We start from the raw sequence: 26428 nt of genomic DNA on the forward strand, positions 1-26428 counted from the left end.
AAGGAGGAATTAAGTGCATGCTGAGGTGACATTTATGCATTCTAGGAAATGTATGTAGGAGAATAGAAAATGTCACTGGTAATAGCTAATATCCCTGCCATGTTTCCCAGTTATAAACTGGGGTGGAAATCAAACACACTGTCTTGACTTGCACTGCCCTATGGGGCATGTCAGCATTACTGCATTCACAAATTTTGCAAGGAGTAGGGAGAGGACCCACCCCCGATTGTGCTGCAAGTAAAAGCCTTTCCCCCAGAACCCACAAACTCAGAAAAGACCTGTGCACGTCACAGGGTCTCTCCTTCAGCCTTGTGGGGATTCTCCATGCTCTGGGCTGATGCTACTCATGGAAGCCACTGGCTGTTCCTTGTATCTCTGCAGTCCCAGGGTGGGCTCTGTGCCCCCCAGAGCCCCTGAGGGTGTCAGCAGAACTGGCAGAGAGAAGGGCTCCCCTTGGGATGCTCACAACCACCTGCACTTACAGAGCTGGCTGAGCTTGAAGGAAATGTCTGACACACACTGCCCAGCCAGGAATAAGCCTTTGTCTCAGAGAGAATTCAAACCTCTATGATGATCTTCTCTTCCTCTCCCCATGAATGATCATGATTAATATACCCAGGGCTGGGAATATTTATTTGGATCATCCTTACACACTTTCTCCTGTAAAATAGTAAGTCTAAATGCCCAGCAACCAGAGCATGTCTGACAGATTTTATGTTGTCAACCCAATAAGCAAAACTTGTGCAAAGAGATGTGCAGCATATGCACTATTTCCTGCCACTCATCGTGTCAAGAAATTCTTGATTCAGAGGATCTACCCCAGGAAGAACTTGTGCAGCCATAATATTAATTCTGGCTTCCCTGGATTTAGTGATCTGTGTTGTTCTTCCAGGCAGTCTTTCAAGGTTGCCTGGCAGTGAGTTTCTCTGGATAGACTTGGTCCAGTCTCATTTCTGCCCTGCAGTATGGGAACAAAAGGCATGGACACAGTATTTATAATTGTGGTCTAATTTAGCTTGTTTCTCTTTCAGTATTTTCTGTTCAGATGAGCTTCATGTTTTTGACTTTCCTCTTCTCCACAAGGTAAATGAATGTGCTGAATCCCAACATTTGAATATTTCTTTTGTGCAATATCTTTGGTTTGGGTGACAAAGTTTATGCAAATGTACAAAGGCAGGTTTCTGAATAGGGGTGACCTCATTTTGGTATTTCCTATTGTCCTTACTGCATTTGCTCTGTTAGAGTTTCATAGGCTAAGAGAGCAGGACCTGAATTCTGTCCTTTCTTGTGTGTTAATTACAAGTTGTTAAATCTCAATCAATCACTGCTATACCTTATCCACTGAAAAAAAATGGATTAGCACAGATGTCACTGAAGGTATAATTTGCCCTGCAGACATGCTGATGACATATGAGAGAGAGAACTCAGTTTGACTTTTTACATCTCAAGATACATTTGCTGTGCTGGCAATTCACTCCTCTCTATATATGTCAAATTTGCTACATTTATATGGTGATTCTTAAAAGACAGCTGTCCTGAACTAATGTTTGGTAGAGCTTTTTTTTTTTTTCTTTCCTTTTTTAAAGTCTCAACCAGGAAGGGCAGTTGTATACTCCCTTCTCAAAAACTAGTACTGTAAGAATGGTGTTAGCCAGTGGCTCAGGGCATCACTGGTGCTGGTTGGAGTAGCCACATTTGTCCTCTCACTTGGGCTTACTGGAATATTTGTTTAGCAGCACTCTGCTGAAAGGGGAGTGCCACAGTGCAGCAGACTCCAAGCATATGCTTTATATAAATTAAACAATATCCATAAGGGAGAATCACAAAGAAGGGTACAGTGTCTTAGAGCTACTTTGGCTTTTTTTTAGTGCCACAAGAAAATTTCTCTGTGACAAGATCATATCCTAGCCTTAAAAGGCATTTTTAAATAACTTCTGAACTGCTAGACCTAACCTGGGGGGAAGATGTGCCCCAGCTGTGGAATCTAAAATACCTTAAGCAGTAACCAGCTCAGTATGGTAAATATTTAGAATCTCATAGAATTACTCCTAATTTGGAGCAAAGAGTGATCCATTGGCCAGTCATCTCTCTCTCTATATCTAGATACCTTTTTTGCACCCCTCCTGGCCTTAGTCCCAGTGTTTAAACCCTTAGATGTAGTTTATCTCTGAAGTGGAAGCTAAGTCCTTATAGTGTGGACTCAATATATTGTCCAAACTGAGCATTTTGTTACTGTTCCATACTAGAAAAAGAAATAATAGGTCATTTTCTCTTATTTTGTGGAGGCAAGTGCCTCCTGCTGTGATATTTTTGCATGTTTGACAAAATAAACTTGGCTGGAATAAAGTTGTGTCCTACACACCATGTCTTCAAAATGTCTATCCTTAACATGGGAGTGTATTCATTCGAGAGCTTGCCACAACAGAGAAACAATTCTGCTAAAAAAAAAAAAATCAAGCACTACTGTTCATTTATGGGTGGAATTATTTCTGTCACCAGACTGATCAAAGTGATGGGAACGTGTATATGGATCCTCAAAGTAATAATTTTGATAGATGCTGTTTTAAGAAGGTTTTTGCTATCAGAGGTTATTAAAACTCTTTTGTTTTGTAGGAATAACTCTACTTTCACACCAGCAGACACAGTGGCTATCGTTTTCTGTTCCACACACAAATCCCTCACCCTGGGTAAGTCAGGAGATAAGCTTGTGAGCCAAACAACAGTAACATTCATGCCTTGCTGTGTTGTCAAAAAAATTGGTTTAGTTGCTGTTTTTTCTGCTTAAATGGTTTTGGGTTTTTAGTGTGACAAGTACTGCTACCAGTGTGATACTAATAGTAGAATAATACTCTTGCACAGATGAAATTATTGTTTCCTACAAGGCAGAGAACACAATCTTCTCAGCTGAGATTTTAGTGCTTGTACAGTAAGACCACCTGATTTGTGGGAAGCTGTATTTTTCTTTCTGTTCTCATTCTGTTCTGTTGCCTAATCCAATGCTGCTAAAATTTCAGGTTTGTTTCTGAAGAGATGGCTAGATGTACCTGCCCAGTTTGACAGTAAAATCTTACATCTAAAATCTGGGATGTAAAAGGGAGAATCAAGGGACATAGTGTAGTCAGAAATCACAAAAAGACAATACTCTTTTGCTTGAGCAAAATGTATGTGGTGAAGTCTGCAGATACTTTGGATAGCTTTATTTCTTGGCATTCATTTATCAAAACATCATAGAGATATTTGTCACTTATGACCCCATAGTGATAATAGAATGTTCTGATGGATATTCAGAAAATTCTGTTAAATCAGAAATGCTTACAGCCACTTGCTGCTGCTTCATCCATTATGTTCAGTCAGGACACAACTGATTATAAAAACAGATGTTTGGTAAAGCATATATGACTGAATATGTGACTCTTTTCAAGAGTGTATCTGTGAAAGAGGTACACAGATAGTGTCAGTGACAAAGGTAAGAGCTCAGCCTGAAACAGGGGAAGAACAAGTTGGGATTTAGATGTTTTCCAGGTTGGTTTGATAGAGCAAAACTCACCTCAGAGTTCTTTGCTTCAGCCAGGCCTGTGCTGCAGAACTCTTAGCAAGTGCCTTTGAAAGTCTATGGGAATTGGAGGAGTTCCTGGAAGACAAGGAAAAGCCAAAAAAAATTTTTCTTTTTACAGTGGAAATGAGGAGGGGACGAGAAATTATAGATCAATGAGTTTTAACTTCATTTTGTAGAACAGTACTGAACCAAGTCATTAAATAAATTATTTTAAAAGTGTAGGAAGAACAAGGAAATGAGTAACAGTGCCGTAGCTTTGTCAAATCATAGCATACTAAACTAACCTACCTTCCTTTTACACAGGGTCCTGTGGGTTGCAGGGAAGCAGCAAAAGTTGTGTGGCTTGAGAGTGTTATGGCTTTTGATATTTGCACAATGTTTTGGGCTCCATGACTCAAAAATTATGTGGACTAATGGGAAAGAAATGAGAAGAGAGTGCCATGAATGATCACAGACCTCAAAAACGTGACCCCAGAGGTAGATTGAGGCAGTTGGGATTGTTGAGGGAAGATAACTGAAATACTGCAGTGATCTTCAAATGCATAAAAGGTTGATGCAAAGGAAGAAAGTAACTCTGTCACAGTGGACTTTGTAAAGGGAAGGACTTTGTTACAGTGATGATGATTTAAGCTAACAATCTGGGAAACCTGTCTAGTGTAAAACAGTTCAGCTTTGGAATATGTTGCCTATTGATGTCTTCAATCTCCTATCATTGTAGACAAGCCTCAGATGGGAATTAAATAGCTGGAGTTGATCCTGCCTTGGAGCAGAACATAGATTAAATGACATTGGTCTTTTCCAGCCAAATGTGCTATGAAACTGAGCTTGGACTAATAAATGAGCTTATGTTCAGGACAGTTACTCTTGTATTTGTAGAAAGCAACTGCACATATAAGTCATAACACACTGCTGTGCTTTCTGTTTGGAAGTGTGTATGAACTTAGGGCACAACTGTGATACTACAGAAGAAAGGCTGGAGAAGCTGGTTGTGTTTAACAGCACAAATATGCAAGTTTCCCCTTCTCTCCCCAGAGAGAATAGTTTTATATATGCTCTCTTGCATATTTCTGCCAGCTTGCCATGACACTAAGAAGATAAGCACAAAGCCTTTTTAAATATTTAAGTCCTAAAGGGGCTTGCCGTCACCCCCCCAAAAAATGAGGATTGTTCCTTTCTTTTACTCACTGTACCAAGCATCCTTATGCAGTCTGTCTTGACCTGGCTGTGCACACAGCTGAGTCAGTTCACTTTTCCTCTGCTACTACCCTCTCAATTTTTTATGTTATTTTCTTTTTTAGAAAAACTTAGTTTGAGGTTCCTAGCTCCCTTGACCTTTTGGCTCACATTTTCCCAATTCCAAGTTACTGCTCATATTAGCATAGCCTCATGAGCCAGCTTTTGCATTCTGCAGCTTTCTTTGCCCGAGTACACCAGCAAAAATACTTTGGCCACCTTGACTTCAAGGACTCCTGCAGCTTCTCCCCAGCCATAAATTCCTTTTCCCCCTAGTCCAGATATCCATGTCTAAGTGTGCAGGTTGAAGTGAACAGGTAGATAGTAGAAGATGGTACTGTGGGGCTGTTTCTCAGCTGTGCACTGTTCTGTCTGTCAGCTTTGGGGCAGACTGCTTTCCAGTCATCCTGGGAGAGGAATGGGGAAATGTTCCTTTTGGCAGTCCCCTGGGAGCCTGTCCTTGGTAAGCGTGAAGTACCTGCTGGTCTTGTGTGCACCCCTGCTCCATGGGTGTCCAGGTGTGCCTGCTGTGTATCAGATTCCAGCTGGCTGAGTTTGAGACTGTTGATATTTTATTCTGTTTGGTGTTTGTACCAGCTCCAGATAATGTAGAGCTGTGTAAAAACAAATCTGTGTGAAAATAAGGAGTATTGGGCTTTACAAAGCCAGGGTGTGATGGGGTATGTGCCTGAGCTGATGATGCAAACAGATATGTTAACCAGGGCAGGCAGCATTTTTTCCTTCACTGAATGTGGGAGCAGAGTAGGTCTAATTTGTTTTAAAGGATTAGCTGTTTCTGAATGGCACTTTTAAATCTTTCCCTGTCCACCCTGGTCTTAGCAGAAACAAGAAAAACACAGGCATTTTGGCCTTTACTCTTTTGCTGTTCTGGCACATTTCTGCTTGTCCTTAGGTGTTTATTACAAACCATGCAATGAGAGGTCTTCTCCTCACTTATGGTAGAGAGAGCTTTTCCTTCTCCCTCTGTCACTGCAATGCCTGAAAGCACAAACGCAGCTCACGCTCTCATTTCACATCTGTTGTGGAGCTCTGCTTTGTTTGTCTTCAAGCTTCCAGTGGTAGTGTATAAATGACCCCCAACACTTGTACTTTCACTTTGAAACTGATTTCTCTCAGCTTGGCAGGTGAAACTCCAAATAGGTATGTCTGGCCCATTCCCTGGGGAGCTGAGAATGCCACCAACTAAAGTGGGAGAAGAGCTGACAGCTTTAAAGCTTTAGAAGTGGTAATAGGAAAGGCATGAGAAGACTTTTGTAAGTCACTTTCTCCCACACCATATTATGAAACCAACTAATTCCCATGCAGTGCATGCTCATGAGGCCAACTGCCACTTCCACTGTTGCATCCATGAATAAGTGCTTGCTCTGCACGGAAATGAGTGCTGCTCCCATATGCTGGGTCTTATTTTGTAGACAGAACAGTTGACACACTTTTTGTCTCAAAGATCAGAGTGCAGGGTGTGTTTGTGTAAGGACAAATTACACAGGGTAGGTTCCTTTGTGTTCCTTAGCTGGGAGCGTGAGCCACTACCTCTGCATAGAGGTGGGTGCTTCAGCAGGGTTGTGAATAAAGGGCATCACACATGCAGAAAAACCAGTGTTTATTTGCATTTCACCTAAAGAGTGAAGCAGGATGTAAATTTGCAAGGAAGCCAAGATAAATATAGTATCTACAATGGCCTCTGGCATTTTCACCCCCACATTGTTCCCTTTCTCTCCTTCTCCCTGCTCCCATATATGCATGGTACATGTGAGCACACACATATGCAGACATTTGATGCATGGCTTTTATTAGTGCATTTGCCATTGATTGATTAGTACTTAGTATTAGTACTTCTTCTATTGATTGATTGCAGATGAAGTGACTATTTGACCTTTAATTATGAGCCTTGCTATTGAAAATGACATTGAGCTATGGCTTCACATAATCCATCTGGAAAGCCCGACATGATGCCATTCCCTGGAGTTCATTCAGTGAGAAGAGAAGAGGCCTCAAGGAAGTGCAAAGCTATCACTGTGGCTCATTTAAAAAAATACTGCAGTTGTTGCTTGCACTTACACAAAAGTTGCAGCCAAATACAGAACGTTATTTGATTTTTTTTTCAGAGAGTGAATTGCTAGCTAGAAGTTACAACTCTGAAAGGAAAATTCAGGATTGTCAAAAAATATATATTTGCTTTAATTCTTGGTATTTACTATGTAAAATTGTTTTACAATGTAAAATTGTTTTATCAGCAAAAATCAAAGTTCTGTTACCTATTTTGGCTACCACAAGGGCAAATATTAATATTGGAGGTATGATTAACAGCAGATTGATAAAACAGCAAAATTAACCCTACCTAATAATAAGATTGGGATATTGTTTGTGATGGAGGATGTATTTTTCCTCATTTGGATTCAGCAACGTAGCAGTTCTCTCACCATGAGCCCTTCAATACAATCAAAGTTTCTAGCCTACCAAATACTTTCAGGCAAGAATACAGTTCATTCTAGAAATAAAAGCCAAAACACCAACTTACTTTTGTCTTGTTTTAATTTAATTCAAATTTATTTTTTAAATACTCAGTTTCTTACTGCTCAAGTACTTGAGCAATGGCTTGTACTTGAACAATTCCTAGAAGCCTGCTGTGGTGCAGCAGTAGATTCAGAGGGGAATGTCTGTGAGGGGATCATCCAGGCTGTGGATTAATCAGCCTGTGCCTTCCCCCGAGCTGCCCAGCTGCACAGTGGGACAGAGGGCATCATGCTGACAGATAGCTCCAATCTGCTCCCAGGTATCTCTAGTTTTCTGTCATGCTTTCTTCAGATATCACCTGATAAGGTTTTCCAGGATAAATAATATATTGAGATGCTGTACTAATCCATTGTAGATTCTTTTTATTGTGTGGTGATAATCACCTTTCTCCTTGAAATAGAAAGATGCTAAAATGTTCTAACTTGTGCTAAGATAAAAGGTGGGTGATTTTAAAAAGGAGACATCTCTTAATCATTCTGTAATAGAAAGGTAAGATGGCAAAATCATGTGTGTTGCCCTAAGCGAGTATTGAGGCTATTCTGTGGTATTTTTGGAGTGTAGTGGTTTTTCTCTGCTCCTGGCAGAGAACTTTCCTCTAAGGCAGTTATTCATCAAGGTCCTCTGCCTTTCACATAAAGATATAGAAAATAATCCTGGTTAATTGCTCTCTGAAAGTTTTCAAGAGTAAGACTTTTGACGCTCTTTTTTACCTTCAGAATTTTCCCATGAGTGTTGGACAGGAGACTTTTCCACATCCTGTCATACCTCTTGGTGTTGGTAGTGCTTGAATTTGCATTTGTAACTTTTACAGGCTTTTAGTCTCATTCCTTTCCCAGGTGTCTGATAGGGTGATGTAAGTAAAAATGGTCCAGCTACTCCTCTGCTGGAACTGGTGGGTGCTGTCCCTTGGGCAGAAGGGAAGCTGATGAGAGGAGAATGCTTCAAAGAATGAGGGTCTTCTAAAGGCTGTGTCTGGACCCCTCACTGCTGCCCAGAGAGTTAGGAACTCTCCCATTTCTGCTTCTGAGATCCCTCAGGAGTGGGCTTAGTGACTGCTAGAACCTTTTTTAAGTTTTGATACGTTTAACTTTTTAAGTTTTGGTGATTCTTTGGGCCAAAATGAAATCTTTATCTCATCACTTCAGTCTTTGCCCAGCATTTGCTTGGAAGGAATAGCAGGTTATTATCTGGGCTTTTTCCTCAGCTCCGTGATTCTTCTCTCTGTCTCTGGAAAAAAAAGAACCAAGGGATTTGTGTTACATGAGATGACAGTGGTGAGAACAGAAGCATCTTGATCTACTGCACTTTTCTCATGTTAGCATCTTTCTTTTGCAGGCAGGTGAGTCACATTTCTTAGCTTGGCAGTCTTCTAGAGCCAACATTTGGTTCTTACCCACCAGTGTTATCAGTCAGGTTATCACCAAGTCCCTTTCATGTCTTCTCTCTCAGCAGACCTCAAAAAATGCCTGGGAAAGGCTGTTACCTATTTCCAGTACAGCTGCAAAACCATGTATATCTGGGAATATCTAATACAAGGTTTTATACAGAGATGTTTATCTATATCAGAATATTAGCAAACTGAAATATAAGCAGAAGATTTCTGTAACTGGGGATAGGGTGAGTGTTTCCTGCTTGCACACACCAATCACTGTCTTGCCGAGGAAGTCAAACTGACAGTTTTGGGTAGGCTGTGGTCACTGAGATTGTGTCAGAGCATCAATCTTATTTTCTCTCATTGCTCATATGTGGCTTGCCTCTGTTTGCCTCCTTTGGAGCAGGGCATCCCTGGGTCTTAACTTTGCAGGGAAATGTGCTGGCAGACCAGTCTGACAGTAGGACATGGCATAATCCAGTGAGTCATGGTGGCTTTTGGGCACAGAATACCTGGCTCTCCCTTGGTTTTTTTAACAACTGTCACAATCTAATCCATTTAATCTGTTGCAGTTTAGTCAAATTTGACCACTCTGTGATTCTAGAAAGGGAAATACTACAGCAAATTAGGGAATCTCCTTTCCTTTCTGACCTGAAACATATGTTTCTTTGATTAGACCTAGAATGTGGCAAGAAATTCTGTACCAGCTCCCAGGGCTTCCTTTTCATCTGTATAGGTTTTTTATTAATATTTAGAAAGTTTGCCTGCAGCAGTACTAAAATGTGCATCAGAGGACAACAGTTGTTTACTGTGTTTGAACTGAAGGATCTCTCCCAGGAGATCTCATTCACTTGAAGTTTACATCTCTCAATCTCGACTTGCAGAAAGGGATCGATGAATAACAATTGTCATTTCAGAGTTGCACCTCTCCAATTATTTATTTGGTTGTGTGTCTTTCCAGAAGCACACATAATTGGATCAGACACTAAAAACCAGATTGCAGGTTTTTAATGACAGCAAGCTCATACCTCTTTATAATGAAATAAAAAAAAGTAAACACACATATCCATCTGTAAAATGATAATGACACAGGAGCTCTCCCTCCCCACCTAAAACAGTTAAAGTTAATTTATCTACTTTAAGAAACTGCATTATATTCAGCAGACAGCTGACAGGTTACCCTTGGGAAGATCCATGTTTGGACATGACTCAAGTTGCCTTTTTTTTTTACCTCAAGCTGGCAGAGGCTACGGGTGTCACCCATACTAAAGCTGGTGACTATTGAAGATGATGTTGAGTCTCCCTGAGAGAGTTGTATCTACATTTGCTCTCTCAGTGCACCTTCTGGCAGCCAGTCTGAGCTGCTGACTCCAGACACTTCTAAAGCAGTGGGTGCAAAGATGTGAGAAATCAACAGCAGCAGTGAAATCTGGAAATCTCCTCTTGCAGAAGAGTTTGGGAGTCTGGAGCAGGGATTCAGCTCTAAAAGCTGCCATGAGCACTGCCAGCACATAACCCTATCCACAGAGTTCTACAATATGAGCTAGTGTCCCATAGGATTTCATGGTGTAGGGAGCTGTTTTCTCACAATGCCTTCCCAAATGGAACAGTAAGATTTTCTGGCCTCATGTATTCTTTTTTTGGCTACAGAAATTAGATTAATAAAGGAAAAATTATAGGTTTTTCCTTTATGAAAAGAAGGGTTTTCCTGGCTTACTATTTATGATGAATTTGTGTATCATGTTTTCCTTTGCATCAAGGTTACAGGTGGAGAAAAAGCTTTAAAAAATTAGTATGAAACAGGTTGGAGCATAAACCTTTCCTGCCTGTCTTTACAAACATAATAAGAAAATTTATAAAACATGTTTTTATAGGTTTTTTCTAAACAATATGTGTAGATAAATCTATATAATCAAAATCTATATAATCAAAAGCTTTAATACTGTGAAATCTAAGCCTCAGCTGTGTGTGGAAAGGCAGTAGTGTTCAAGGAAAGAATCAAATTAATCAAATCTCAGCTTTGTGGATTTAGGTTTCTTGTCCATCTCTTTGTCCAGAATTCCTTTCATTAGTAGGTTTCCTGTACTAAACCTCTAAAAAGGGTTTTAAATTCTATTAATTTTAGCTTTGTAGCTTAGTTATTGATAGCAAATTTGTAATTCATTATCAATTTGCTGCTGGTGCTTTGAGTAGGGGGTGTGTGTATGAAGAGTGAGCTGATAACCAAGCAATAAGAAAAGCACTGAAGTGTGAGTGTGGGCTTACAGCATTGCTACATCCACATTGTGGTGCCAAATTAAGAATAAGGCACATATGAAAAATGACTTAGGGTGTTCAAATAATTCCTGAATTCCCTGTTAACTGATTCCTACCACCATATTGTCAGCCAGGTGGAGATGTTCTGGAGTCTCAGGCACCAGTCTTCAGTTGTTGGTGTTAAATGTTTCATTGTTAGCAGCTGGGAAGATTGCCTATGCTGTTCATTAAACATCACTTCCAATCTGAATGCACCCATTGAAGCCCCAGAAACAGACAAACTGTACTTTCTTTCTCTTCCTCCCATCTTTTACAGTTTTATTTCCTTAAAACTTTGATAGTATTAAGATGTGCTGTTCCCTGGTAGCTGTATTTACATTGCACCTGAATTACTGATTTCTGTATGAGTATAGTGGGCCAGTTACCTGAAGAAAAATAATGAGCAAAAGCATTCAAAGCATATTAGGTTTTCTTCTCTTTTTGAATTCTTGTTAGAGTTACAGCAAAAGGAAAATCCTCTTTCTCATTAATTTCTCTTCCTCCTTTACTTAAATATTGTACCAGTCCAGTCTCTTCTAACATAGCATAAATTCTTGCATCCCACAGAAGTGTATGGCTAGTATGTGGCCACATCACTGATTAAAGGCAGAACCTTCCCAGTAATTCTAGCCCTGCAAAGAGGTAAATCATTTAATGTAATGTGAGGGGATTGTTCTTTCCCAAAGAGAGGGAAATGTTTTTGAAGATTAGGGTCCACACCTCCAAGCTGAGCGAGGACAGCCTCCATTTTGCAGTTTTCCCCTGCAGTTCTTCCAGAGCCTCTTAACATCCCACAGTCCCTTGTGTAATCTCCCCCTCTGATGTTTGTTTGTACCACTTCATGAGCCTGCTTTTTGCTTTCCATTACACTTGTTACTGACCTGAAATATGAAAACATACTGAAAAAAAATTTCTTTTTTTCCCTGAGAACATTTTAGGCGTGAATCTTCTTCATACAGCATGTATGTGGGCAAGAGGGCACAATTCTCCCTGCAATGTAATGTGATCTCATATTACATTGGAAGGTGCTTTCTTTGGCTGGAATGGGAATACTCAGTAGCCAACAAATATTAACATTGTTAGAGGTTGTCAGGTATCATTTAGCTATTCCAATACCTGAAAGAAACTGGTCCTTAGGGAAAAGCATTTAACTTGAATTCAGGGTGTGCTTTGGAGAGGGCATGGATGTAGGAAAAAGAATCCAGTTAATTTGTCAAAAGCATCTTTTTCTATCATAATCTCAGTGTATCATAGCACAGTCTGGACAAGGGCAAGAAACATCTATCCCTGGTTTGCCTACACTGAGGACAGGCATAGTGTGTGACCTTCTGTCTCCTCAAAACTAACCACAGCAATGATTTGCCTGGGAAGAAACAGAGAAACCCTTCAGAAAGTTTTCGAGTGAGATGAGCAGTATCTTGCTGTTCTGGCAGCTCTCTGCATGAACAACTCTTTTCTAATCCTCTAAATTGGGCACTGGCTGAATCTTACCAGCCCTTCCCACCATGCAGCCACTGGGCTCCAAGCAGAGCTGTTCTGAAACTTGGCAGTCAAATTTTAGGTGCTCGTTTGGCTCTGTCTTTGCAGCATAAATTCAGACCCTCCCTGCTCTGGCAGCCTGGGAGATGTTCAGCACAATATAAGCCCCTCTTTACAGGCCTTTTCTCAGATGAAAAAAGAAATAGCTGTTGGACCAATAATGTTCCTTTCACATCAATGCCTGAGAGGATCCTTCAGTAAGAGAGTGGCGTGGAGAGCATCAGAGAAGCTACTATCACGCACTTGATTCATTTTGTGGATTGCACTTGAAGATTGTAGCAATTGAGAGTTCTGAAATGCATTCACAAGTACAAGGGAGAGGTAAAAATTCAGAGGCTAAAGCTTTTCTTCCAAGTATGTCCACTGCCTCTTTGTGAGGGTTCTTTGGCATCCTGATTGCCTGATGGTTCCATAGCCCTAGGATGACCTCACTGTTTTGCCCCAAATCTCTTTTCTGAGAAGAAATGCTGCAGCATTTTGTGATGTGGAATGTGTTTCAGTAATGTAGGCAATAAAGGTTTAGGATAAATTGTTTGTTATGAAGACATTGAAGGGGAAAAAAACCTATACAGTGAAGTATGGAAGTAGAGCACTAGCAATAATTCTGCTTTGGGTGTGAGAGATAATGGCCTGTGTTTCAGTGGTAATAAAAATGTTCTATTAAGTTCTCTGAACCCATTGCAATGTGATAGAAAACAGCAAATGATGAAACAGTGCTTTAAGGGGAGCTTACACATCCAGCAAGCATAAAATAAACATATTAAAATAGAAAAAAAACCCCTGATTTCCAGTGCTTATTGTTTTATCATTTCCATCATGGGTATAGGATAAAAGAAAACTCTTACTTGCTTGTTAGAAGAAGAAAGCTCCAACTTGAAGTTCTTACTTGGCAGATGTCAGTTGAAAGCTCTGCTAAGGAATATGCTGCAATGTCAAACTCTGTTGGGTAATTTTAGACAAATGTGTCATGTGTGACATGGAAATATGGCATGCTGTACATTAGTGATTTCCCAAGTGTTTGGATCAGGTAGTAATGTGCTGAGAAAGTGCTCTTTATCTCTCCACACTGTGTACTTGTATAGCAGTGGGGAAAGGCTTTTGGTAGAAATTACTTTAGTCAGAAAAAGAATCCATTTACAATATGTGCCTTCTAACATCTTTCAGACAATGCATTGTATTAAAGAGGCATTTTTTGATTAATGTTTTATAAACATTTTTCAGCATGACAGCTTAAAGTCCCTGTAAAATTGTAAATGCGTGCATAGTGCTCACTTCCATAAAGTCAAATGCCATCTCATAAAGTCTAGTTGGATCCTGTCAGTGACAGTGACACAGAATCAGAACCTTGGAGCATTAAAATTAATTTGCTTCATTTATATTACTGCAGTGATAGCTAGATGAAAAGAGTCCTATATTTAAATTATCTTTAAAATACCTTCAAATCTTTTAGGTTTTTTTATTATTATTATTTTACAGTTAACTAAATGTAGTGAAGTGCAGCATAATATTTTCATGGGCCTTTTAGGAAATGTGAAAATAGCAAAGGGGAAAGGGGAGGATGTGGGAGGCTATACTGGGTGCAGACTGGGGGAAGGATTAAGTAGCTTTCAGTTGATCAGGTTATTAAAGAAGCAGTGGCCTTTGGCCAGGGCTGATAATCTACAGCCTTGGAGCCAAGCTGGAACACCCTGGAGCAATGGAAGCTGCAAGAGCAGTGCTCTCACTCTTCCTTGCTGCTGTTGAAGGTCAAGGATAAACAGTTTCCTTTGCTTTCCTCAGGTTTGCAAAGTGCTTAATGTGGAAAAAGAAGAGCTGAGTGAGGACACAAAAAAGGGAGAAAACTGCAATGTGCTCCCTGTCACAGACCTGACTTCTCTCAGCTGCAGTGGGACTGTGATGTTGGTGCCCCTGCCCTAAGTGGAGCTGAGTGATTTTAGTGGAAATACCCAAAACTTACATGGCTGCAATGACCAGAATCAAAGGTCTTGGGAAGCAAACCCTTGGAGGCTGAAAGCATGGGAGTGGAGGAGGGAAAAGGAGGAAGGGAGAAAACACAAACTGAAAAAGAGCCTCTGAACACCAGGACCAAAGATCAAGGAGGAAGAAGGGAACATGGGGGAGCACTGGTAGGAGAAACATATCCAAACAAAGGGGAAGAGGAAAATCTGGGGTAAAAAGCTGGGAATACCAATGATCTTGTTTGAAAGGAATACCTGTAGAACAATCTTTGGTTTTTCTCCCTTCTGCTGCAGCTCTCTGTAGTTCTAGTCAGGTGGGGTGCTGCTGTCTCATCCCACTCCTGTCCTTGGAGGAAGATGGGAAGCTTGTTAAACCCCCACTTTGAGCAAAGCTGACCAACTTAGCACCAAAGCACAGAAGACAACTTTGTTATTCAGGTCTCATGATATTTAGTGAGTGAGGGTCTTTGGCAGAGAGTTGAACCAGATTGCTGGAAGCTTGTAACTCCATAAACCACAGCAGCATGAAGAAGTGTTTTTTGGCATGAGCCTTCAGTGTTTGTTTTTTCTCCCAAGTGTTTATATATGTATACTTATATACAATATATATATATATGAGAAAAATGCAGTTGTTTTTGTGTTTTATTTTAAAAGAGGTAGAAGTAACTATTAGAGCATGTTTTCCCTAATTAGATATTTGCATGGGTTTTATATGTTTGGAAAACATTAGCAGTCATACTGATGCTTGCAGCTACTACATATTGCTACTAAAAAGTTTAGATGGCATTTTAAAAAATAAATAACACTCATGCTGTTTAGTTTAGCTTTGTGGTAATGTTACTGACACAAGCATTTGGGACTACACTATGGGGATCGCTGTCACAAAATATTTTCTGAGAGAGTTGCATACTGGCAAAGTTGGAATTATAAAGATTGGAAAGTGCATGAAAAGGCAACGAGGTTGGGTTTCTTTTCTTTCCATTAGACTAGTCCTTACCTGCAAAAATTATTATTATTTCTTCCTTTCATCAGTTAGCATTTCCTGGTAATAATAGGAACTTTAATTGCACATTAGTAGCTTCCAGGAACCTGTTGTTGTGACATGTATTTAAACAAGCTGTGAATTAAGAACCTCTTTCTACCCAGTGATCTAATTATATTGTCACGCTAATTGTAGTACTTTGTATTTCTATTTGACAACTTTAATTTTCTTTTCCTAGTTTACAGAAATAGTTTTCCTCTAGAGAATTTACCTTTTAAGCTGGAATTTCTTTTATTTCTTTCAGAAAATGTACAGTTATCTAAAGCATGTCTCAGTCACTTTGGATGCATTCTGTTCACATCTGTGCCATTAGTTTCTGTGTGATCTTAGGCTAGTCATTGTAGTGTTTCTGATTCTCTGTAGGAGCCCTCTTCAGCTTTCTAAAATGTTTTTGGATCTGTGGATGAAATTGCACTACCAAAACACCAGGTACTGTCTTACAAACAGAAATACAGCATGTTTATAGCTTGGGACTCTAGTGTATTTTTCTGTGATTAGAAAATAGAAAAGGACCCACGAGGGTCAATTTGAGATGTGGAAACAGGCAATAAAACCTTTATCTGTTTACAAAAACAGTATGATGGGCATTTGAGGTAAATTACAGGCCTGTGTAATCTAAACATAATGCAAATGTGTATGTGGCACAAAGCTCAATGTTTTGTCATTGCTGAGAAAGGAGACAAGGCAGAGCCAGGCTGGATGGGGATTGGAGCAACCTGGTGTGGTGGAAGGTGTCCCTGTGGCAAGGGGCTGGAACAAGATGGTCCTTGAGGTCCCTTCCAACCCAAAGCACTCTGTGATTCTGTGAGACACTCAGATGAGCTCTGTGAAAAGCATGTGCAGTCTGCTTCATGTCAAGGTTGGTGCTGGCAGAGGACTCCTAGAGTGACATTTAAGATGAGAGAGAAAATAGAGAGAGAAAATAAGGTGCATTCTCAGGAGGCTCCTGAGGAATCACAGCTGCTCTTGTTGGCAGCTGTGCAAATATCTGGTCAGGCAAGACAGAGCTGGTTGCAGGTTTTGTCCACACCTGCACTTTGTGGAGCATGCTAGCAAAGTTCCAAGATTTAAACAGATAATTTTGAACAGTAATATGTTCAAAGTAGGCATAATTGGTTTAATTACTGCAGAAGTGAATAAACTTATTTTTACATATCGCATCGTCAAGCAGGAAGATTGTGCATGGAGATATCTGATAGAATTAGCACTGCTGAATTCCTGCTCTTGGAAAAATGCAAATTCCTGCTCTTGGAAAAAATGGCCCATCTCTAGGTCTTAGCACGCACTTCTTCCAGCATCTAGCAACCTCTGTACTCCAACTGCTGCCTAACTCTTTGTGAGCACCATCACTTCACATTGCTCACCCATCTGACGAAATCTTTTGTGTCTCATGGATCAGTCAAAGCAGGGAAGGCTCTCATTTGGATGCTCACCAACTGGAGGGAATGTACAAGCAAAACATGACCCTCCTCCAGTGGAGAACAGACCAAAGAATGGTTGCAGAGGTTACAAGCAGGAGTTGGGCAGGTTGGATGCAGGACAATCATGTGAACACAGCACAGCCCAGTGAGTGGAGATAGTAAAGAAGCAGTACAGAACTGTGGTCAGCAACTGAACAGTCGTGCTATAGCAGAATGTGTATCAAGTCTTCAGCAGCAGTTTTCATTTACTGCAATATTAGCATCATTAGAAAAGATCTTTTATGGCATTCCCTACTCCACCCTTTCTGCCACAGAACTTTCTCTGCCGTGTATTTTTTGTATTCATGTTCTTGCTCATTTGGGTTGGATTTTTAATATATAAAACATTTCAACTCTTTGGGTTTTTTTTTTTTTTTATTGTGAAATGTCAGTGCAATATAAAATGCTTTGCTTTTATCTGGAGCTCAAAGTCTGAGGTGAGAGTCTGTCTCCTGTTTTTCTGCCTGCAGGGATTCCCATGCTGAAGATAGTATTTGCAGGTTATGAATACCTGTCCTTAATTTCCGTCCCTTTGCTCATCTATCATCCTGCTCAGATCCTTCTTGGCAGTCTGTTGGTACCAACAATAAAATCCTGGATGGTTTCTAGGCAAAAGGTAAGGATTGCTGGATTTGATTTATAATGGCAAGTGTACTGTGAGGGGAAAATACCAAAACACATGTCCTAAAACTCCCTGGGGTTCCTTGTATGGTTGGGATTTTTCTATTTCTTTGTTTCCTCTACAACAGTGATAATCACAACAGTATCAAAATAAAAGTGCAGAACTTTATCTTGCTTGAAAAGGGGATTGAAGAGACTCTGAAAAAGTTCAAAGCATGAGGTTAGACCTCTACAGTTAATTCAAGTTACAAATTCATTCAAATTATGAATTCAGAATATGCCCCATAAGAATGTCTCCATCCATTAGCTGACTAATAATCACAGCTTTGGATCTCCTTTATGGAGAAGTGACAAAGATATCTTGGCTGGCATGGGAGCTGGGGAAATGAGGTAAAATAAGGACACTTTCTGGACTGGATTGAAGCAGGATGAAAACTTTTTTTCCCCTTCCCATTTGTGTCACCCGTTACAATAGCAAGAAGTCCACAGCAGTCTGGGTCATCCCATTTCATGCCAAAATTAAGGCATGGGATAACTTGTAGGATTATAGACTATAACGTAGAGGGTTTGGAATCAACATCACTGATTCAAATTATGCTTATTTCAGTACAAATTGAAGGTATTGGCATCTGACAGCCATTCTGTGATCTATGTAAAATGATTGCAGTGGCTTTAGTCAGGTTCTCAGAATAACCACCCTGCAAAAGCTAGTCCATGAAATCGAATTTAATGCTGTCTTTTAATGTTCTGAGATAATAAAGATCAAGAAGCTGCAGCAACTGAAGCAACCTTTGGCAGCCATTTTTGGTGAGGGTTGAGAACTACTGTGGGAAGCCCAGCTCCATCAGCACCCTGCATTCTCCACTTAGCAGTGGAGAAATTTTATTGCCAACACTCATAATTCCAATTTTCAGCAAAACCCAGTGGCTGTCATTTTACAGCTTCACACCACTAAAGTAACCTTGCTATCTTGAATGCTAAAATCCCAAATCAGTGATTTTCATGTGTTATCTGAACTGTAAAAAGCAGGAAAACTCTCAGTTTTCAGAAACTGTGTTCAGAAATCAGACCTAATTAATATATACTGGTCTGAGTATCTGAAAATGAAAATCTGAGGATCCAGTGGCAATTATCCATCAGTCTGAAAATTATGTTTTTTCTTTTAATCAGAAATTATCAGGAGACTTTACCGGTAATGTAAAGAAAATTCCATGCTATTCCTGTAGAAAGAAAGCCTAAAGTTTGTGCTGCTGGTGACAGAACAATCCCTGCAATGCTGACTTCTCTTCAGCATGTCAGGAGTGGGACTGGAGCTCATCCAGACCTCCCTGATTCTCAGGGCAGTAATGGCCTTTAGGGGCTGCTGTCAGCTGCTGCAAATTAAAACAGCCTTTAAACAGAGCATCAGAACAGTCAAGCAGTACTGGAGAGATTTACAGTTCACCAGCACTAGTTTCTTATTCATTAAGCATCAAATAAACCTCCTGTGCTAAGCAGACTGTAATGCCACTGTAGAACCACTTTGGGGGATTGTTGTTCTATTGCTGCAGTTTCTTCAGTTGGTCTTCTGTATTATTCACAAATGTTATTTTAATTACTCTTTGAAAAAAATCAATGAGGTTGGCTCTGGTACAGCTGCAATAAGTATAATAGAAGTGAATGTTGTGACTGGATAATGGTCTCCTGCTTTGAAAATAAACATGTCATCATCACCCTTGATGTTTATTTTCTACAAACACCTTGGCTTCATTTTGGCATCTCTCTTGCAGGGGGAGGCAGTTATCCAGTCACAGTACTCAACTGCAGTGACATTCTTACTTAATTATGATAGTACATGTGATCGGGTTGTATGAAATTGAATTTAAATATTTAGAGGTTCATCTACACTAAGGTATTTCTACTTTGTAAATATGGCAGCAGAATCTGCCAAACTACAAAGTTAAAAAATTGTTTCCCCAAACAAAGTGTGGAATGATGTCTCTCTCTCCAAAGTCTCTTGCTGAATAATATCCAAAAGTCTAATCTCAAAGGGCTGGATTTAACAATAGTTAAATGCTGGTGTTTCTGAGGGGAATATATCCCATTTATTTTTAAAGGTTTGGGGTTTTTTTTAAGGGTTTACATTTGTGCTGGAGTGATTTTCAAGCAGTGCTTACAAGCTTTAAGTGTACAATATTAAAGGTTAATATCTATAATAAGAAGCCCCATCAGGCATCTCTCAGACTGAAAATTCCTTGTTTAGCCAACCTGCTGGAAACAAGAAGTCAGACAAATGCCAGTCTGTCAGGGCTCTTCACCCAAAAGACTTCCTTCAGAAAAACAGAGGTTTGAAATTTCAGGAATTTGCTAATTTGTCTAAATTCCTCTCACCTGGGCCAATTTGTCCCACCTAAGAAGACACAGAGACTTTTTTTGCTGCTGAGCACACCAAAAGCCAGCATCCCTCCCAGTGCCCACACTGCTGCCCAGGAGCAGCTGAAAACCTAATGCTTTCTGAGCCTATCACATTTCTCTCCTTACTTAGAGAGGCTGCTTCCTGCCAAAATGGAAGCATGAGCACTGAGCTGAACTTCTGTCACACACTGAATAAATATCTCAGCCACCAAAATTGGCCAGCCCTGTGAGGAACACAGAGCTGGACCCTGCTGTCAAAAAAGAAAGAGGTTTCTTTCTTCCTCAGCAACAATGGAGCTACAAAGGTGTCAAGTGTCCCCTGGCATAAGATCACCTCTGGGCTGATGGACTTTGGCTATTTCTTACCTTTTCTCAGAAAGGAGGGTATAAATATCAAAGGTGCATGACATCCACCACTGCAGCAGTGATTATGCTCTGAGCAGGCTTTGAGCCATGTGGAAGGAAGCCAGGGACACAAAGGTGTTGGCACACATTTTCTTCACTGTCTTTCCTTAAGTGAGTCTGAAGCTCTTCTAGCTGTGCCACGAGTGGTTTGAGTAGGGTCCAAATGGTCACTCTGTAAAAGGCACCTGAGACCCATCTCTGCTTCCTTCACTGGCACTGTAGCCATAGTTCCTTGTGGGTCCCCTGTAAGGCTCTCTGTGTAAGGGGACGTTGTGATGGGCTATGAGACACAAGCATCATCTCAGAGCCCACAGCCTGTCAGATGCACGCTGACTCCTCTATCAGCCACTCAGAAGTACACACAGTGTTTTGCTGCCCTTTATAAATGAGACTCTTACCTTGTGCTGTTGCTTGTCTTTTAAGGGTATAAAAAAGTGACTGTTTTGTTTCCTGTTCACAGGCACTGAAATTAACCAGGCAGCCCAAAGCACCCGTGAAGGTATAATTGTGGAGATGGCCTGTGTCACAGTGAATGTATATATGTACTATACTGTACACACGGACAATTGACACAGTTGGGTTTTGTGAATGTTGCTTTAGTGCATATTTTATTTTTTTATATATATCTATATATATATATATATTAAAAGATACCTGTTAAGTGCCTTACAGATGCATTTTGGCAAAAGCATTGTTTTCAGAAGCCACTTTGTTGGTTGCTGCAAGAGGTTGTACAGTATTTTGGAGTCCATTAGTTTATTTTTCTAACCAAGTGAATGGTCGTGACTGACAGCTGGTTCTTCCATTGCCCCTGCTTTGAAGCCAGGGTGCACCAGCAGCAAGTCTCTGTTTTGAACTAGCCAAAATGACCAGGAGCCTATCCCACTGCTGGCTTACCAGCTCTTCTCTTGGGGAAGAGCTTTCTGAAGGTTTTTTTTTCTGAGATTGACTTGAATTTCTGTGTGACTCTGTTACACTCCCTAGTCATATGACTGTGACATGCCTTTTTCTTCTGAGTTTGTGTATACTCAGCATGGGGCCATCCAATGGATAGAAGCTGAAAAGCATGAATTATTTGCATTTGTTGACACAGTTGTCTAGACATTCCTTCAAAGTTAATGGTAGCTCAAAAAATTCTTTCAATTCCATTGTATGATATTGTGCCATTGTATATCTTAAATGCCTCATAAGCTTCTTCAAAGAAATGGTCTGGTGCTTGGGTTATGAGTGAAGTATTTGTGTTTGCAGCTAGGAGATCTTTTTATCATTTACCCCTAAAGAACATTAATTTTTGGTTTTCTTTTTTTCTTCGCCTTCCCCCTGTGCAATGCCCAGCAACCTGCACAGAGAATTTAGGATGCTGAAACAGAGCCTTTATTGTAATAAGCCAAGCTATGTTTTCTCTATTACTGCATTGGTAATGAAGAGTAGCTTATGAGGACAAGAAAGTTGACAATTTATTATTTTTTTGCTAATTAAAAGGATCCTTATAGTAACAGAAACACTATCTTAGCTCATTTGACAATCAATCACAACTTTTTAAAAAATAATATTACTCTTTCTAATAAACTTAGGTGAAAAAAGAATACAAAATACTATTTCTAGGCATTGAAGAGAAAGGAATGCAGGCATATATTTAAACATGCAGCCAGCACTACATCTTGTCTGGGAGATGAAGATTTCAGAAACATGCTCTAGTCCAGACTGGGGGGTGTGCCCCTCTGCAAAAACTGTGCTGGCAATTGTGCATTAAAATATTAAGTAAGGAAAGGAATAGGTCAATGTGGGATCAATATAAATACAGAGCTTCCATGTGTGTCATGGTTAACATTGCAGCTAAAGGTGTGGCTGAGTGCAAACACCTCAGAGCAAGTCTCTAGCAAATGTAGATGATCAGAGCTCTGATAAGGCTGTAAGCCTTTACACAAGCTGAAGATCTTCTGTATGACAATAGGCATGTGAAATTCATATCCTTTTGCCTTACTGAAAAACAAAAAATGTGCTTGATTTACCTAGTCTGTTACTCCCAGTCCTGTGAACAGCAGGAAAAAAGTAATCTAGTACCAATCCTCAGTGCTTTATGTGATGGCCACTCCCTGTTGCCATCTGTATGAGAAACTGCAGGGAGCCGACAGCATCACCCTGCTCAGAACTGGCACACCAATAAAAGGACCATGTGACAAAGTTATGGGAGGTGGCACATGCCCCCTCCAGGGAAGGAAAGAAGGTGGGATCAAGCTCTCCCTGCTGAGTAGGCAAGAGAGCTGAGGGACACTGTCCACTGCCCATGTCCCCAGGGCTCTGCTCTCTTCCCACTGGGCAGTGAGCTCGCAGTTTGATCAGTGCATCCCCTGGCAGCACGGGCAGATCCACCAACAGGCCTGCCAGGAAATGGAGAGTTCCTGGGCCAAATTCAAGGTTCCACTTCCCTAAGCATTCTAAGTGGTAACTGGTTCCATATGGGGAAAAATTCCTCTGGGTTTAAAACCCTGCTTGTAGCAGGGGACAGTGTCCAGACTCAGGGTGGCTTCTTTATGTTCTACTTCCATAAACCTGAATTTCCAGAGAATATAAAGACTTAATCCCAATCCCACTGAAATCAATGACTCTTTCTGTTGGTTTTGAATGGTGAGACAACAGGCCCAGAGGCAGTATTCCCTTTTCAAAATACATAGCAGGAGTTCAAGCAGACAGTAGCTGACTGCAGGTTGTGTCAACGCTAAATAATCAGAACACTGCAAGTACCCTTACTGAGCTACCTCTGTGTACTGAATCTCTGCCTTTCAGTACTTCCAACAACTTGCTTAGATTCCATTGAACACATCTTTTGTATTTGGGTTGTTTTTTTTTCAACATTTAAGACTATTTCAAATTGTTTTACAATGTAGTTTTGTTAGTCTCTTTACAAAGTCCTTGTTGATTGCTTTGGAGCAGCTTAAATATTGTGTATAAGTGTTGGAGGTGTTGGTCTAAAGGGAATATCAAGCTAAACTGAAATACATATTTTAAATTCATACTTAATGAAACTGAATTGTGCACATCAATTCTGTTAAGACTGTTAAGATGTTTGTTTTATGACTTGCTACATGTCTTTAATAAACAGAATGGTTTTGAATTCAATTTTGTTAAAAGGAAAACAAGATAAAATTATTTATCCTTTAGGTCACATTTTTTTCCTCTGTTGTCTGTTTTATTCCTTTGTGGGTGAGGTTTTAAACTTTTTGCTTGTTTTTTAAAACAAAAGCCCATTAACTGTCTGGAAATACTTTATGAACTCTGGGAAAGAAAGTCCTCAAAATGCTGCTAATTGTCATCAATTGAAAATTAATTCATTGAACCTAAACAGTTTTTCAGTAAAGGGTTAGAAAAACTCTTTTAAATATAACTTTATAAATAACTGATATTAAACATAATTAGGCAAAACTGATGGCAAATGAGAACTTTGCCCATGTTACAACATGAAGATTCTCTTCATGATCATCAACACTTTCTATTTCTGCTTCTCCATAATCCCATCCAGTGATAGCAGAGGAAAAAAACCCACCCAAACAATAAAACAGCACTTCAGAGGTCACGGGCAATTTTAGCACTTTGTGTTGAATTACTGAAACATTTTATTTCCCTTTTTGTGCATTAAATTGAAAAGCTTTTGATTAACTCCAGTGACTTTTCAAGATAAACAATTTTTCCTGTAGTTAAAATCAAAGATGTGGTTGTTTTTTTTTCCCGTTGATCCTTTAGTTAGTGTGAGCAGGTTATGTGGTAGAAAGGCAGCCTCAGCAGAAGCTGCGCAGTTGTGCTTGTTCACAGAGCAGAAGGAGCTTGGTTGTACAGAAGTAGTCCCCTACATTACTCTGGCAGTCAAGGAAAAAGGAGCTGTTAGTTTTATTTGTTACATTTTTTGTGGAAATATCTTGACAGCGGGAGGTTAGAAGGCAAGATGAAATATGGTCTCTGCAAGCACATTGATTTATGTGCGAGTGCGTATGTGCATAAGAGATGAGCACTTATATATGTAGAAATGACTAGAAAGGGCCAAGTCCCTGGGATACATTTTTTTTTGCAAGACTGCATATGGAGAAGGAGCTACTTTTTTTGATGTTGTTCTGCCATTAAAAATGAAATTTCAGACACTGAATTGTGTTTTGTATTGAATCATAATCTCATACAGAACCCTTAAAGCAGACAATCGCAGCTTTGTATTTGTAAACTGTAGACTGTTTTGCACTTAAATAAATGTTGATGCATTTGGGAATTACAACACAGTAAAGGGCTAAATCATAGTTTCTCCATTTGGTTATAATCCAAATGCATTTATATTACTATTTTTATAAAGTGCCAGGAACACAGGCAGTCCCTAGCAAACACGTTAAATAGACAAGAGACTAAATTCTGCCCTTGGTTACACTTGCACATCTCCAGTGCAAGGTTGTTAAGCTGCAGAGCAGTCTCCCCAGGGAAGCTGTTTGAAGAGCCCTGCCATCGTTCTAACAAAGCTCGGGGATAATGTAGCACATGATGAGACTAAATGAAGAGTATTTTACTTTAGATTTGTTGGCCTGCCCTTTCCACCATCGTACAAACCAAGTATCTTTTGTTCCTATTTCCATGGGGTAGCCCCAGTCTCCCAGACCAAAACTTACAGCATCCTGTCAGAGCAATGTCAGGAGAGGGATGAGGGATTTGGTCTCCTCTTTGTCATCTTCTTGCTACAGCCACACTATTGCTCGTAATCATTAGACTGAGGCTTCTATGAGGAGGCATTTTGACTTAAATTCCTCCAAGTTGATGTGTCCTGTTCCTGTAAAATTCTCATTCAACAGAGAGCATCCTGCAGGACGGTAAGGAATCTTCTGGAATTGCATGGACAAGCTGTGAAGGACTAGAGAAAGCAATGCTGGGAAATGCAGGTTAGAGGCATTTCTCCAGGCAAGTCTGCTTTGTGCCGGCATCTAAAGCTACAGCAGAGGTCATGAAAGCAGCCTCTGGATTGTTCCTCTTGCCAGAAGGGTGGAGAGTGAGATCTTCAGTTAGAAGTGAAATTAAATGTATTAGTGATTAAAAGGACAAGAGAGATGTGTTGGGAACAATGAATGCCAATGAGGCCTCTCAGCTGCTCCCCTAAGCAAATTGCAGTCTCGGTGGAGCGTTGGCTTCTCAGTCCCCCAAATTGCAGTAATCGAGTCTGGAGCTGGTGGGAGCATGAGTCACCCCTTAATTTGCTCCTCAGTGGAGGCCAAGTTTTCAAAATATTTTTAGATGCATTTCCACAGAGATTTCTGCCCGCCAGTGACCTATAGAGTGACAAGAAAATGAGCAATAGCTGCTGCTGAATCAGGCTTTGCTCCCTGCCACCTACTCTTCTGATCATAGTCAGGGGCAGGGAGGGCAGGTAAATCAAAGGCTTTTGGAATTATTATGCAGAAATAATAGTTCCCCTGCTGAGCTGATGGGAACACCTGGATTTGTTAAGTAACAAAATAACCTGTGAATTCCTGGGCTGCCTGGTAGATTCAGATGAACTTTGACTGGCCCCAGCCAGAAGAGGTGTGAGATTAGGAACAGACTGGGATCCATGCTCCAAGGGACAGCCCACATCCAGCAGCTGCAGCCCATGGAAGAGGCCGTGCATCTCCTAAGGATCCCCTACTCATACACCTCATCTGCTCTTTGCCTGGGCTCAAAACTGCCACCTGGCACAACCACTTGTCGCCAGGTAAGAAAAAGGAAAAAAGCCTCTGGGTGGCATCCTCTGTGGGAGGGCTACATCGAGTATAATAGTCACAACATCAAAGACTTGCAGATGTTGGCACGCTGGTGCTGGTTCATCTCTGTAAGAGAAAACTTACTATTCATGGTTAGTGTTCTTATGAACCAATTCCAGCTTCTAAGGGAAATCAGCTGTCTGGAAAGGGAAGAAAATGGAAAGGAAAGGCAATTGAAGGAAAGAATAAAACTGAAAAGAAATTTAAGACAATTTCATTGATAGGATTAAAAAAAATTATGGAGGTCATCTGA

General features: G+C 40.3%; 1 protein-coding gene across 1 annotated transcript in view; it reads left to right on the plus strand.

Moving 5' to 3' along the window:
- Window positions 1-24548, plus strand: part of SLC10A7 (solute carrier family 10 member 7) — a 140427-nt gene extending 115879 nt beyond the window's left edge. The window contains exons 9-12 of the mRNA XM_036382930.2: window positions 1032-1083; window positions 2614-2687; window positions 17461-17606; window positions 20871-24548. Coding sequence (XP_036238823.1) covers window positions 1032-1083; window positions 2614-2687; window positions 17461-17606; window positions 20871-20915 — 317 coding nt within the window. The 3' untranslated portion in view covers window positions 20916-24548. The remainder of the gene's footprint in view (window positions 1-1031; window positions 1084-2613; window positions 2688-17460; window positions 17607-20870) is intronic.
- The last annotated feature ends 1880 nt before the right edge of the window (window positions 24549-26428 follow it).

Source organism: Molothrus ater, chromosome 4 (assembly GCF_012460135.2).
Source record: "Molothrus ater isolate BHLD 08-10-18 breed brown headed cowbird chromosome 4, BPBGC_Mater_1.1, whole genome shotgun sequence".
In the NCBI taxonomy this organism is placed as follows: Eukaryota; Metazoa; Chordata; class Aves; order Passeriformes; family Icteridae; genus Molothrus; species Molothrus ater.